This window comes from Rhinolophus sinicus, linkage group LG02, assembly GCF_036562045.2.
Source record: "Rhinolophus sinicus isolate RSC01 linkage group LG02, ASM3656204v1, whole genome shotgun sequence".
Lineage (NCBI taxonomy): Eukaryota > Metazoa > Chordata > Mammalia > Chiroptera > Rhinolophidae > Rhinolophus > Rhinolophus sinicus.
Genome location: NC_133752.1, coordinates 35,832,365 through 35,849,451, shown reverse-complemented (window position 1 = coordinate 35,849,451; position 17,087 = coordinate 35,832,365). Strand labels below are relative to the sequence as shown.

Below are 17,087 nucleotides of genomic sequence, written 5' to 3'. Positions count from 1 at the left end.
GGAGTATTCTCAGGTTAAGTGGTGAATGAAAAAGAGTTGCTTTGTTTGTTTTCCAATTATAGAATGCACATTTTTCTAAAAACTATGAATGGAATTTAAATAAATATAATATCTTATTTCAGTAATTTTTAACTGCACTACTGTAGGCCTAAGGGCTCAGTGGGGAAGCCTCATGGACTGACTACCTTTACTAATAAAAAGGAGAAATGGTAGAAGTCCACCCTGCCCACAAACACACAACACTACCACATTGTTTCAAACTGAGCCGTTCAACATCTATTTGTTTGACATATTGGCATTTTGGACTTCCTCATAAGGTTTTCTGTAGATGTGTTTCTGCCAATTAAAAATATTTTAGATAACAATTGCCTTACTTACTAATCAGTTTCCAAAATGGTAACCTTCTCTATTCACACTAAAAGTAAAACGAAGAACATCAGAGAAGGCAGAAATAACATGATCTGTTGTTAATTGTAAAATTCATGAGAGAATAAAGTTTCTACACTACACTCAAGAACATGGCCTTTCACCTGGACTTGTTTACTCTTTTCTAAACACAATTCCAACAAGTTGTTGTTGTTGCTGTGTGTGTTAATGTGCTCCCACTTAAAGGAGCAAATTAAAAGAAATAACCATCCATAATAGATAGGCAATCTCACCAAAGGTATACCCTGACAACAGGGGAAAAAAGCAAGAACATGCACCAAAAACAGAAAAGCAAAGCAAAAAGTTACAGAATTTGCTGACAGTTTTGTAGCGAGAGGGGAAAAACTGCCATATAAACCTTGTTAATATTTGAGGGGCTCAATATTTAATAGCCAAGTGTAATAATTGAGATTAAAATAATAATACGGATTCATTAAGACATAGCTGATTATGAATTAGTTAAGTGGACATAAATATTTGAAGTTAAAGGGCCAGGTTTCAAATTCCAAACTGTTATTATAAATTTTGTACATTTTTAATTGTCATTTGGCTTTTCTGAAACTCAGCTTTTTCATCTTTAAATAATAACTTTTAAACAATCTTCTATAAATGATAACATACTCTTTAAGCTGAGGGCCAAATGCACTATAGTAAAAATAGTACTTTGAGAAAGCTTCAAACTATTTGCAAGTCATGTTTATTATGCTCTGCCTAAGGATATCCAATAATATACTTTAGAATAGTCTCTATATCATTTAAAGAATTAAATTAAATTTTAAAATTAGATGCTCAAAGGGGATAGCATCTGGTAGTAAATACACAGAAGAGGAAAATAATTTTTAAAAACATAGTGGGAAGAAATTCATAGATATGTAGAAATATAATATAAACAATATAATCCTAAATAACCAATGGATCAAGTATTAATCACAAAGTCTAGTAGAGAACACTTTGAGATGAAAGAACATAGAAACACAATATACTGAAATTTATGGGGCATAGGTATAAATACCTAAATCAAAAAAGAAGAAATATTTTATATCAATATACTAACCTGCAAACTTAAGAATTTAGAAACAGAAGTGCAAATTAAACCCAAAGGAAGCAGAAGGAAAGAAATAATAAAGCCTAGAGAGGAAAGAAATACAACTGAGACTGGAAAAGCAATAGAGAAATCAATACAGTCAAAAGTTGGTTTTTTTGAAATGATCAACAAAATTGATAAACCTTTAGTTAGACTGACAAAGGGGGAAAAAAAAGAGCAGAAAGAGAGGACATTACTCCCATCTTTATGGAAATAAGAAGGGTGATAAGACAAGGCTATGAACAATTGTATGCCAACAAATTAGATAACCTACAGGAAATGTACAAATTCCTAGGAAATCACCAACCAACAAACTGAGTAAAAAAAAAAAAAGTAGACAATCTGAATAGTCGTCTAATAAGTAAAGAGATTGAGATAGTAATCCAAAATTTTTCACAAAGAAAAGCTCAGGACCAGATGAATTTACTGATACATTCTGCCAGACATTTAAAGATTAATTACCTCCAATAAACACTTCGAAAAATTTGTGAAGGGAACACTTCCCAGTTCATCTATGAGGCTAGTACTAACCTGATACAAAAATCAGACAGAGATCACAAAAAAACTGCAAAGCTGTATCTTATAAATGTAGACACAAAATTACTTACAAAATAATACAAATCAAATCCAGCAACATATAACAAACGTTATGATTCATCCAGGAATGTAAGGTTGATTCAACATTCAGAAATCAATGTCGTATGTCATATTAAGAAAATAAGGGATAAACACTACATAATAATCTCAATATACTAAGAAAAGCCATATGACAAAATTCAACACCCTTGCATGATAAAACACTCAATAAACTAGTAATGGAAAAGGAATTCCTCAACCTGGTAAAGGGCATCTATGAAAAACCCACAATCGCATCATACTTAATGGTTCAAAACTGAAAGCTTTCCCTTATAATTAGGAAGAAAACAAGGATGTCCCCTTTCACCACTTTTATTCAATGTTGTACTGAAGGTTCTAACCAGGGTGAGAAAATAAAATACAAGTCATCCAGATTAGAAAATAAAAAGTAAAACTATATCTGTAGATGAATCTTGTATATAGAAAATCCTGAGAAACACATACACACACATTAGAACCAATGAATGAGATCAACAAGATGGCAGGATACAATATCAATATGTGAGTATAAGTTGTATTCTATATAGTAGTAATGAACAATCCAACTATAAAATGAACAAAATGATTCCATTTTTAATAGCATCAAAATGAATAAAATATTAGGAATAAATTGAACAGAAGAAGGGTGAGTCTCTACACTGAAAACTGTAAATATTACCAAAGGAAATTAAATAAAACCTAAATAAATGGAAAGGCATCTCATATTCATGGATTGGAAGAATTAAGACTGTTAAAATGGTAATACTTCCCAAATTCATCTACAAATTCAATGTAATCCCTATCACAATCTCAGCTGGGTTTTGTAGAAATTTACAAATTGACCCTAAAATTCATATGGAAATTCAAGTGACTCAGAATAGCAAAAACAATCTTGAAAAAGAAGAAAAATATTGGAGGACTCACATTTCCTAATTTCAAAACTTAATGCACAGGTATGGTAATCAAGAATGTTTGCTTCTGGTATAAGGATAGATATACTCATGTAGATAAATGGAGTAGATCTGAGAGTCCAGAAAAAAACCCATACATTTATAGCCATTTGATTTTCATCAAGGGTGCCAAGAAGATTCAAATCAGGAAAGAATAGTCTTTTAAAAATTGTTGTTGGGACAACTGGATAATTATATGCAAAAGAAGGAAACCAAATGTCTACCCTACAAAAATCAAAGACTTAAATGCAGGAGCTAAAACTATAAAATCCTCAGAAGAAATCTTTTTTAAAATTAATTAATTAATTAATTAATTAGTTTCAGGTGTACAAAACAATGTAATAGTTAGACATTTCACCCCTCACAAAGTGATAACCCCCCTTCCCAATCTCTTGCCCCTCTGATATCATATATATCTATTACAATTTCATTGACTATTCCTTATGCTGTACTCCGTATCCCGTGACTATATATGTATTTCAACTATAATTTAATATATATATATATATATATATATATATATATATATATACATTAAATTATAGTTGAAATACAATATTATTCAGCTTCAGCTTCAGATGTACAGTGCAGTGGTCAGGTAGGTTGGATAATACTTTTTATACATAGTTGGATTTGGTTTGCTAGTATATATATATATATATATATATATATATTTTTTTTTTTTTTTTAAATTTATTGGGGTGACAATTGTTAGTGAAATTGCATAGGTTTCAGGTATACAATTCTGTATTACATCATCTATAAATCCTATTGTGTGTTCACCACCCAGAGTCAGTTCTCCTTCCATCACCCTACATTTGATCCCCTTTACCCTCATCTCCCACCCCCACTCCCTTTACCCTCTGGTAACCACTAAACTATTGTCTGTGTCTATGAGTTTTTGTTTCTTATTTGTTTGTCTTGTTCTTTTTGCTTTTGTGTAAATCTTTATGACCTTGAGTTGAGCAATGGTTTCTTAGATTTGACCCCCACTACATAAGCAGCTAAAGAAAAAAGAATATGTCACTCCCAAATAAGGCTCTTTGACATAAAAATTTAAATCTGAAGTCAATTAGAAACAGCAAATGCAGAAAAAGCTTCATCATTTCTGCCTAAACACAGGATATAAATTCTCTTTGTACTGGAGACAGACTCTTATCAGCCCAGAGAAGGCACCAGAGGAATTTGCAAGCAAATATTGCTTCATTAGTTTCCTTTCATATATTTATCTTCCCTCGGAAGATAATATATTTGCCACCCTTGGAAGCCTTAAATGTTTTTCTTTGTCCTGTTGTTTTTATTTTTTTTACAAATTTATTGGAGTTTTTTGAAGATTGTATATAACCTGAATTCTAAGCTGCCTCTGACTTAGTGTTTCTCACTCATGTGCACTGCATGCGTTAATAAACATTTTCTTTTGTTTGTTTGTCTTTTTTGTTACAGTCCCAGCTGAAAACCTAAGATGGGTAGAGGTAAAGTTTTGCCTCCTTTACATAACAAAAGCAAATACAGATCAATTTTACTATATCAAAATTAGAGAGGTTAGTGCTTCAAAGGATATCATCAAGAAAATGAAAAGACAACCTACAGAATGGGAGAAAATATTTGCAAATTATCTATCCAATAACGATCTACTCCAAAATATATAAAAATCTCTTACTACTCAACAATAAAAAGACAAATAACCCAATTTTTAAAAATGGTCAAGGATTTACGTAGACATTTCTCCAAAGAAGACTTACAATGGCCAACAAGAACATAAAAAAAAAGCTTATTATCATTAGTCATTAGGAAAATGTAAATCAAAACCACAGTGATATACCATGTTACACCCTCTAGAATGACTATGATGAAAAAGACAGACAACAAGTATTGGCTAGAGGATAAAGAATTTGTTTCCTCATACATTTCTGTTGGAAATGTAAGGTAGTGCAACTGTTTTGGAAATCAGTTCTTCAAAAAGTTAAACAGAGTTACCATGTGACTCAGCACTTCAAAGTATATACCCAAGAAAAATGAAAACACATGGTCACACAAAACTTGTACAGGAATGTACTTAGCAGCATTATTTACAGTAGCCAAAAAGTAGAAACAACCCAAATATCTATCAACTGATAAACAGATAAACAAAATGTTGTGATCCATACAATGAAGATTGACTCAGTCATGGAAAAGAATGAACTACAGATACATACTACAGCATGGATGAACCTAAGAACATTATGCAGAGTGAAAGAAACCAGACACAAAAGATCATAGATCATATGATTCAATTTATGTGAAATTTCTAGAATAGACAAATCTATATAGACGGAAAGTAAGTAGTGGTTGCCAGGGCCTGGGGGAAGGTGGGAATGGGAAGTGATTAATAACAGATACAGGGTTTCTGTTTGGGATGATACAAATGTTCTGGAATCAGATATTGGTGATGGATGACAATCTTGTGAATACACAAAAACTATTGAATTGTGTACTTTAAAAGGGTGACTATGATGGTATGCAAATTACATATATATGTGTATATATATATATGTATACATATATATACACACATATATATATATATATACACATATATATATATACATATAATTTAGTGGCATGTTTCTGTTTATATATATATAAAAAGGATGGCAAAACACATCATTACTTACCTTCACCTTTAGCTGTAGTGGTAAGTGAAGAATGTGTTGTCAGCGGTAATGTTTGTGAGGATTCCCTGTTGGTTGTTCCTAGTTTGATAAGATAGATGACATTATTATTAATCACAATTTCATCTCACCTGTCAAGGAATAAATACAAGAAAGTCAAATCTGGAGGTGGACTGTAAGCCGTCTATAGAGATACTGGGTAAACCTTTATCTATGTTTAATTTGTCCGTTTTCCAGCTCCTTTTTTCCAAAGTGAGAAGTGTAAGTTCAGAATGCTTGAGTGGCCCAATCAAAAGACACACGCACTTGTGTGAACATACACACACACACACACACACCACACACACACACACACACACACACACACACATTTTTATACGATAGGCCCAAAAAGCAAAATTTCCTTTCAGATTGTTACTTGGGTGTCTTTAAATGTACAAAAAATATTATTGTAAAAACAAATAATATGAAATCATTTTATTGTTCTCTGGTCATTTTTTTCCCAAGTTACATTTCATTTTATTAATTTAGTTATTACATTCAAACTTCCAAATAAACATAAACCAAAAATAAACTTGCAGACTCATGCAATTAATTAATTAATTTGTTTACTTATGAAGCATTCATTGAGTTCCCACTCTGTACAAGGCCCTCTCTTAAATTCTAGAGGGCATTATCTCACTTTAAGTCATTTTTTAAAAATCTTATGAGTATCAAGAATAATTCCTGGCATAGAGCCTACATGTAGTAAATGTTGTTTCAAACAAGGTGGCACTCATACAGAGCAGGGGACCAACAAAAGGACAAAGATGCCCTTTAAGTAGTGAACACAGCTCACTAGTTAGATACCCATAATAGTTAGCATTCTCTTCTTTTTTAAAACACCTTGCTATTAGGGCCCAGGTCCCATTTTAACTCTGTGATGTACATAAAATCTTGGTTCTTATATATCTTGCATGCTGTATTTGGGGGAGGAACTATTTGGCTCTATATAGTTTACCTAATGCTTTAAAACCATAGTCCAGAGGAGAGTTTTCAAGGGTAAACTGGCTGGAGTTGTGTATCAGAAGACAGTAAGGAACCACAAGCAGATAAGACTTTTGCAGGATTACTGAGGACAAACACCTGTAAGTAGGTACCATGTTTCCCTGAAAATAAGACCTAACTGGAAAATAAGCCCTACCATGATTTTTCAGGATGGCATCCCCTGAACCTAAGACTTAATGCGTCTTTTGGAGCAAACCTTAATATGAGGCCTGGTCTCATTTTCGGGGAAACACAGTAGTTAAGGTCTGGTCCACTACTCACCCCTCTATCCTTGTTGCATATTAGGGGATATAGGTTATTATAGCAATGGACAGTGGCCCTGATAGGTGGATTATACAAATTATAATGTGGAGTGCAACAAACACTTAAGGCTTTCTAAAAGTTTTCTTCACCCATATGTGGTTATATTTTAAAAGAAGAAACTAACAAATGAAATGTTCTTTATAAAAGCCAGGTTTGAGGTTTTGCTTTGCTCATTTCCATGATGCCAACATCTTAAAGTGAAAATATAATCATATGCATGAAGTGTCCCCTCCAGCCAGACATGGTGCCTTTGTTTTCACTTCATCCCTACTTTTGGGACTCTTGGTACCAAAACCAGGTTGAATTAATTTTGTACAATCACTTTGCCATTATGTTTTAGTGACATATGTCTCATATATTGGTTGAAAATTCAAGACACAGAGATGATTACATGTAATTATTAGGACACACACAATGGTATAATACAAATAGAAAAACTGCGTGTAATCTTTGAATTTCTGAAGTTCTCGACCCTTTCCTTTAAACCTATCTTGACTTCATGTTTGGTGGGATAGATGTAACAAAGTTGAGATTTGGCCCAAGTATTTGAGTTCACTTTCTATTTGAGTTTGCTTTCAGCCTGGTCTTTGGAAAACTGAAGAGCTAAATGGCCATACCTTTCTGATGTTTCTGACCTTATGTTGTGTGCACAGTGACCTTGTAATCATGCTGATGAGCATCGTACACTCAGTGTAACAATATCTATAACATAAACAGGGCGCAGTTCATTCTAGATTTATTGTTAATGTATAAATATTCACTTGCTTTTCATTTTCCTTTTTCTTTTTCTTAAAGTTTATTGGGGTGACAATGGTTAGTCAAGTTACATAGGTGTACAATTCTGTTATACATCATCTGTATATCACACTGTGTGTTCACCACCCAGAGTCAGTTCTCCTTCCATCACCATATATTTGATTCCCCTTACCCTCATCTCCCACCCCCCTTACTCTCTGGTAACCACAAAACTATTGTCTGTGTTTATGAGTTTTTGTTTCCTTATTTGTTTGTCTTGTTCCTTTGTTGCTTTCAGTTTTATATCCCACATATCAGTGAAATCATAGTTCTCGACTTTTTCTATCTGACTTATTTTGCTTAGCATAATAATCTCAAGATCCATCCATGTTGTCGCAAATGGCACTATTTTATCTTTTCTTATGGTAGAATAGTATTTCATTGTGTATATATACCACATCTTCTTTATCCAATCATCTATCGAAGGATGCTTTTGTTGTTTCCATGTCTTGGCCACCGTAAATAAAGCTGCAGTGAACATCAGAGCATATATATCTTTATGGATAAATGTTTTTGGATTTTGGGGGGTATATACCCAAGAGAGGGATTCCTGGTTCATATGGTAATTCTGTTTTAAATTTTTTGAGGAACTTCCATAGTGGCTGCACCAATCTGCATTCCCACCAACAGTGTACGAGGTCGGATTATTAAGTTCACAAACTCGTCCTAGGAAAAGTGCTACATAGTTCATTGCTGAATATCACTATGGTCACTTTCGAAGTATTCCTCTTGGGAAGCTATGCACCGACACCAGTGCCTAGTCCAACCTTCAAAGCAATTTTGGAACTCTTTTTCTGGAATGGCCATCAGAACTGTCATTGTATTTCCCTTATGTCTTGAATGTCATCAACATGTCTTCCTTTCACTATTTCCTTTATCTTTGGGAAAAGAAAGAATTCATTGGGGGCCAGATCAGGTGAGGAGGGAAGGTTTTCCAATACAGTTATTTCTTTACTGGCTAAAAAGTCCCTTACAGACAGTGCCATGTGAGCTGGTGCATTGTAATGATGCGAGAGCCATGAATTGTAGGCAAAAAGTTCAGGTCATCTAACTTTCCCACTTAGCATTTTGAGCACTTCCAAATAGTATACTTGGTTAACTGTTAGTCCAGTTGGTACAAATTCGTAATGAATAATACCTCTGATATCAAGAATGGTTAGCAACATTGGTGCAACAGGTTCGCGAACTTAATTGTCAAACCTCAGATGAGGGTTCCTTTTTCTCCACAGCCTCTCCAACACTTGTTATTTGTCTTGTTGATGATAGCCATTCTAACTGGTGTAAGGTGATATCTCATTGTGGATTTGATTTGCATTTCTCTGATGATTGTTGATGTTGAGCATCTTTTCATGTGTGTATTGGCCTTCTGTATGTCCTCTTTGGAGAAATGTCTATTCAGGTCCTCTGCCCATTTTTTAATTGGATTGTTTGGTTCTTTTGTTGTTGTTGAGTTGTATGAGTTCCTTATATATTTTGAATGTTAGCCCCTTATTGGAGGCGTTGTTTGCAAAAATCTTCTTCCATTCGGTTAGTTGACTCTTTATTTTGTTGATGGTTATTTCTTGCCCTGCAGAAGCTTTTTAGTTTGTTATAGTCCCATTCATTTATTTCAGCTTTTATTTCCCTTATCTTTGGGGGTCAAATTCATAAAATGCTCTTTGAATCCAAGGTCCATAAGTTTAGTACCTATGTTTTCTTCTATGCAATTTATTGTTTCAGGTCTTATGTTTAGGTCTTCTATTTATTTTGAGTTAATTTTGGTACATGATGACAGATAACAGCCTAGTTTCTTTTTTTTCTTTTTTTTTTTTTGTGCCTGGCTTGCCAATTCTCCCAGCACTGTTTATTGAAGAGACTGTCTTTTCTCCACTGTATGTTTTTGGCTCATTTGTTGAAAATTATCTGTCCATATTTATGTGAGTTCATTTCTTGGTTTTCAGTTCAAATACTGACTTTCAAATGTGGATTAGGAGTCTACATATAACTTATAGTGAAGTTCTTTTGTGTGCTAAATGTGTTAAAATTCTGAAGTGTAGACGCGTCCTTATTGCAAATTAAAATGTAGGAACTAATGAGAACTGTGACTGCTGTTAATTTTATGTACAAAACAATGTTTACTACATTAAAGTGGTTAATAAAAGAAATAGACAATTTAGTATAGACATTAATATAAATATTTAATATAGCATGTTTAATAATATAGTATATTTAATATAAACATACTATAGCTATATATCTTTAAGAATATTATATCATTTTGAGTCAACAAATGTATATAAAAGATTACATCATTAAAATATAATTCTACTCTTTGTAAACATTTTTAGTAAACTATTGTTCATAATTTTCCAAAATTGCCTTTTAGAACTCTGTTTAATTCTATTTAAGACACAAGGATTTCAAGAAAATGTCAATTTATAAACATTTTATATTTTGTGAGGATAAACTAAAATGTCTTTAGCACTTTGAAATTACATAAAAAGGAAAAACTGAAAAAACATGTACAAAGATACTCAGGTAATTCATCTTTAATTCAAAATGAAGGAATGAAAAAAACATTTGATTCAAAAAAGAAATATATGGGAAAAAATGAGCTACCCAAACCAATTTTTTTTCCCATTAGTAATATAAGAAAATTTGTAAAATTGCCCCCTAAAAGCCTGCTTTTTGTAGATTCATCTTAGTTTCTAGAAAGGAAGTGCATCTTAAACATCCCCACAAATGGTAACCGATATGGAAGAGATGGCCAAAATATCTGGCTCCTCTATTGACCTCAGTTGAAATTTAACATGTATTTAATATCAGAAATGTTTAGTATCAGTGCTGAGAAATTTTTATTCCTGCATTTTAATTCGGCTCATTAAAATTTTTCACTATTAAATGTTTTAAAAATCAAGCTGAAAAATAATTACATTTTTAGAATGAAATTTCAGGTTTATTTTTGTATCCTAGAAGTTCATTTTATGATAATGATATTCAGTGTCTGCCAAATGTTGATTTTTAACTCTGGCCATTGGCCTTTGAACAATGGGCAGGGCACTTGATACGCACCTAGGAAGAGATCAAGTCCCATCTTTCTAATTGGGTAAACCTCTGAAAACAAGCCCTGCTCTGGGCAAAGTTCTATCCATCACCTCTGCCACTGTGACTATGTCACTGCAAGAAGAACTCCCATCTAATTTGCAATTTGCACATTTTCCACTTTTCTGATGATAAAAATTCTGCCATTTTCAGGAGAAAGAAAATCTCTGCTTTAGATAGACATAGCACTATTAAATCGTGTGTCTTTTGACCTTTAAACAAAGAAGTCTGATAGCGAAGTCTTGCAATGAAAATAAAGAATCTTCTCAATGGGATACTTTTTCTTTGTTTGCTAAATACTTTTGTTGTGCCAAAAATGATCATGTTGGCCATGAAGAAGGGAGAGAATATGGAATCATTACACTATAGACATACCTTTTGTGGTATTCTTGTGTAATCTAATGACAGTTATTTTGGAGGATGAGACAATTTAGAAAACTCCCCAAAATGTAAATCCCTCATGAGCCTGAAGTTAAGAAGACATCTGTACTGATACACTGCTTATAATATGAGAATTCGAGAAACATTTCCCATCATTTTCATTATCTGTGTATTAATTATGTTGCCTTTAAGAGCATGGGCAATATCCAGCATACATAGTTCAATTCCCCTACACTGTTAATACACAGAGGGTGATGAAGTAAACCAGACTGTTTCCTCATTTTCCTATAAGCACCACGGACCCCCGCTACCTCATGCCTCCACCTACCCAGACTACTATGCCAGGTTATCTGTTTCTCATACTGGATCAGGGCAGACTCTGGCCATCAGAGCCTGCGTTTTCTTCATCAGCCTTCCACCATCACTCTTAGCTGGTTTCCTGAGAGACCCCAGAATGGACTTCTCGTAAAACCCCTCTTCATTGCTGTATTCATGGTTACTAGATTTTAGCCCTTAAAATCCCTCTAAATAGATATTAGATGATTCTAAGATTATTATTAATTTGTAGGATTTCATAATGACATTGCAGCTTTGTAATAAATTATCCATATTTTTTGAGATGCACGTTTAGTGTGTGGAGGTAAAAGGGCATAAAGTCTGGATTCCTTACAAAATACTTTGACAACAAAATACAAAGAGAGAAGAGAAAGAAAAAAAGAAAGAAGAAAATAAGGAAGGAAACAAACAAGGAAGGACGGAAGGAAAAAAGGGGAAGAGGGTGGACAGAGGAAGGAAGGAGGAAAAAATGAAGCAAATGTAGTAAAATCTTGATAATTATTAATTCCGGGAGATGGGCACGTGGGGATTAATTACAGTACTCTCTACTTTGAACATTTTCATAATAAAAGTAATATAAAGAAAAGCTGCTTTGGTCTATTACAATTTTTACAATTGAGTGTGAATAATTTAAAGCTTGGAGAACTTTGGAAGAACACAGACTAGAGATTAATTTTTGTTAATTGGGTACTATTAATTGGGTAAGTGTGCCCAAGAAAACGAATGAATAGAAATGTGTGTATGCTTGTGCGTGTGTGTGTGTGTGTGTGTGTGTGTGTGCGTACATAGAATTTCAAGTGTTCTAGCAGTTGTTAGAGAAGGTACTTCAGTGCCCCGTTACAGGAGTCAGCAACTGTACAGTTGTTAGAAATATTTCCCAGTTAGGCTTTACATGAGTTGGTATAGAGTTTCCTTTCCAAATCAGAAAGAAAGATAAGATGCATTGATGCATTCCTGGTTTCACAAACAACAATTCTGCCTGAATTCCTTCATTGACCCCCCCGCCACCTCTGCCCTTTCTTAGTCATTTAACATAATAGTTAGGTTTTCTGTTATTATTTGGACAGTGTTAGTCATCATAAATCATTATAGATGGGGCTAGGAGCCTTCCCATTGAAGAAGCATAAGTTCCAAGTAGTTAACATAAAAACTGTGGAATGTCAATGCTTTGGGTCTGCATGAAAAGTCAGCACATATTTTGGTGTGGGGAGGGGCATCATTGATTGCAAAAATAATATACTCTTACCTAATTTGTGCATTTTATGCCAAGGTCTCAGCTGGCAACTCAGTGAGGGAGACAGACAGAAAAGACAGAGAGAGGGGAGTTTAAACCTGGGAAACATGGATATGAGACACCTTTTAAAAGTAAAATCAAAATATAGCATGCAGGAGTTGGCTGGAGGTCCCATGGGCCCTTGGCTTCCTGATTATGTGATGTGGAGTTTCCCTTGGTTGGAAATAAAGGTTGTATCACATTCTGGACAAAAATTTCTCTGTGCTGCCCTCATTGTGTAAGGCTTTTTCCTGGGTTGGTAGAGAAGTTCTAGGAGAATTGGTTTGGTTTCACCTTAAAATTAAATATTTCAGATATAAAGGACTGCATTCATAATACACTTTGTCTCTGAGAATTACCACCCTATTTAATCCCAGCAAACTAGCCCACATCCATTTCTCTGTGTGTGTCTGAGCCTGGTCATAGAATGAAAGACAAATGAAAATAAAGAAGCAAGAAAGAGAGCTGTGAAAATGTCAGTCATCCAATCATTAGGGTATATGATTTTCTGGTCTTTCTGTGACCTTAGCATTCTCACCAGGGTTTCTGCCCACAGGCAATCAACAAATAATTCTGTCTTACTCCTCCATTGATTACTGGACCTGAAAGATATGCCTGATTTTTGGCATGTTGTAGCATGGACAATACAGTGTTCATGAGATTGATAACCTCTTGGGTTTTTAATTGAATGACCCTAATGGCTCATTTTATTTTTCATGGATGGTAAGGTAATCCACTTTAATACTTAGGGCCATAAAACATGATGTAGTTGTCACTTGGTCCAGTAACAATGATGACATTGCTACAGAAACCTATAAATTAAACCAATTATCAACCCAATACAACTAACAAAATCAGTTTATTAATCCACTTTCATCGCATCGGCTGCTTAAGTGGAGGACTGGAATATTTAGAAAGATATTTTTATGACTTAGGAAATGGGAAATTTTTCTTCTCTAAAAATAAACTTTGTGTATGTAACATTCACAATAGGATAATTCTTAAACAGGAAGTGACCCAAAAGGATATTGTCAAAGAAGCTCACTGAGATCTCAGGGTTCTGCATTCAACCAAAAATAACACAAGTTTCAAAATAATGAAATAGCACAGAACTTCATTAAAATAGATATAAGACCCCAAATTATTTTCCTGTGACTAAATTACACAGGTGTTAAAGTTGGAATAAATTTCACTAAGAATCAATCTTACCGTTGGGAGATGTTGAATTTATAAGATTTGGTGATGATGTTGTCTTTGTTGTTGGTACAAATGTTTGTGTTGTAGAATTCGATTGTGGTGGTCCAGGAGTAGTTACATTTTTATGATCTGAAAAAAGTAAATTGTGTTAAAGTAGTTGCATTAAAATTTATATTTATTATTTATAGTTATTTTATTATATATAAGTAAATGTATGTGAACTTCTCCCAACCCAGTCAGTAGGGCATGAATTTGGAATTAGTTTTCTAATTGTTATGAATTCAGCCTTCAGCGCAATATTGTCACTAATCCCATCTGTTTCTCACCAATGGCATACATTTTCAAGATGGCTGGCAGGAGCAATCTGAGGTTCTGAAACAAAATAACATCTGACAAAACTAGTGAGGAATAAATGTGTAAATCTGAAATTTAACAATATTTTAAAGTCAACTAAATTAACATTTTCTGATTAAATAAATAAACACTCTCTGGACAGTGGATTATTTACTAAATAATTTTAAGATACACGTATATGTAATATGTACATATATAAATGCATCTATATATACATATGTAATAGATGATGTAATATATACCCCGTTTACCCGAAAATAAGACCTAGACAGACAATCAGCTCTAATGCATCTTTTGGAGCAAAAATTAATATTTTAAATTTAATATAATTAATATAATGCCCGGTATTATTATATATATATATTATATTATATTATATTATATTATATTATATTATATTATATTATATTATATTATATTATATTATACCTGGTCTTATATTATAGTAAAATAAGATGGGGTCTTATATTAATTTTTGCTCCAAAAGATGCATAAGAGCTGATGGTCTGCCTAGGTCTTATTTTTGGGGAAGCACAGTATCTCCAAGTACATGCATATATATTCCAAGAAAGAATAAATTTTAAAGAACTTGAATAATTACAACATGCCTAAGTTTTTGATGATAAAGTCACCATTAATCTGCATTTTCAAATGTTTTACTTCTATTAATTGTAACAACCAAAGGCACAGAAATGAAGTCAATATATTGTGATCTATATTGAAGTCAATATATTGTGATTTATTTTCAGTAATTCTTTTTTTGGCAATAGAAATTCAACATTTAATAACAATTCTTAAAAATTTTGTTGAAATGTTATTATTATTTTTATGTTGTTTTGTATAGTCAATGGAAGATAGTATAGCATGTTAGTTAAGAGGATGAATTTTGAATAACAAAATTCAAATCCCAAACTGGCTATGTCATTTCAGTAAATGTATGCCATTAGTATGACTTCAAATTTAAATTTCAACTGAAATTTTTGTCTTTAAAATAGTATTAAATGTCAACTGTAATTGAAAAATATTAGGAAATATTAAAAAAATAAGATATGTAGCCTGGATATTATAATTGTGCATTTTGTATTTCAAATATGGTAAAATTCAAATATTAAGTCTTTGACTGTACTAAAATAAGTGTTATAAACCTTTAAAATGTAGATTAAAAACTAATCGATTAAAACCTTTTGTTATATTAAAATACAATGTGTTAATTTCTTCAGTTATAGTTAATACAAATAAAGTTAATTTAAATTTTTTTCCCTGTGAATTTGAAAAATACCAATAATCCTTCGTGTCAGTGAATAGCAATATTTCTGATGTAATGAGATAGGGTGTATATCCTGTTTCACTTTATAGTTTTGAAGTGTTAACACTTAGCAATGACTTTGTTTATAGATAGTACACAGGAATTGCTTGATATAATCAGCATGTATAGATGTGTTCAGTACCTACAGAAATGACAGAACTGCCTTTTCACAGGTTTTATGAAAATCAAATCAAAAGCTTTTTTCACCTCTGGAGATTCGTTTCATACCCTTTGTATCACCCCTCTCACTCCCACAATATTCATCAGGGAGAAGAAATATAGCATGGCTGTTAGTCATTTTGTTCTCACTGTCTCTCTTTCTGTCCTAGAGTCCATGACATGACACTAACTTCTAAGTTTAAATTGAGGTTGAAGAAGTTATTCAAAGAAGCACATACCACATTGACTGCAAAATATAAATAACTTAAACGATTCCCGTCTGTTGACTTCCTAAATAGTAACAGCCTTAATTTCTGAGTATAATCAACATCTCCAGAGACATTTTTCTTATTTCCTTCTTCCCTCCATTTCTCCCTCCCTCGTTCCTTCTCCCCTTCCCTTTTTCCCTCCCTTTCTTTTTCCTTTCCTTTTTTCCCTTCACAAACAGTAAGGAACTAATATGAAAAGCATGAGAAGATACAGTAAAAATCTCTGTAATGTACCACACAGTATCACCCTTGAATAGCTTTCAGTCTGGTAGGAAACATAATGCCTATACACAATAAATAGTAAATGATATTTTGTATGGATGGTATAGACCAATGTTTTTCTAAGAGCAGGCTATGATGCAATTGAAGAGTGATAAAAATCTGTTTAGCAGGTTATAGTCAGAGCTTTCGCTGAATGAAAAAGAAAAAGGGCAATATTGGAATGATATTGTAAATAATTTCATGAAGCTTTTGTCTAGGGGTATGTGTGTGTGTGTGAGTTTGAATGAGAAGTATGCCAATGCAAAATATATTTATTATTGTGATTCCAGCTAAAAATTTGAAAGCTACTGGACAAAAAATTGGGCAAGAGTTTATAAGATAAAAGATGACCACCCTGCTGGCATGAGCAAGGAATGCTTCAGGAGAGAGTTGACGTAGGAGCTGGAACTCAAAGAGTAAGTAGTATGTTCACACAGGGATTGGAGAAGGCATGAGCAAAGAGCTAGAGTAAGGAAATGAGAAGTAACTGAGAAGATTGCAAACAGTTCTTTTTGGCTGGATTGTGATATCCTATGGAAGGATGCAGTAGATGTTGTTTAGTAAAATTCTGGAGGTCAGATTTTAGAGAACCTTGAACA

At 33.1% G+C, this 17,087-nt stretch overlaps 1 protein-coding gene across 2 annotated transcripts in view; it reads right to left on the bottom strand.

Annotated features, from left to right (window-relative positions):
* EMCN (endomucin) overlaps positions 1-17,087 on the bottom strand; it is a 97,721-nt gene that overhangs the window by 43,618 nt on the left and 37,016 nt on the right. For both annotated transcript variants that reach the window (XM_019757679.2, XM_019757678.2), the window contains exons 2-3: positions 14,152-14,268; positions 5,730-5,807 (exon numbers count right to left, since the gene is read on the bottom strand). In XM_019757679.2, coding sequence (XP_019613238.2) covers positions 5,730-5,807; positions 14,152-14,268 — 195 coding nt within the window. The remainder of the gene's footprint in view (positions 1-5,729; positions 5,808-14,151; positions 14,269-17,087) is intronic.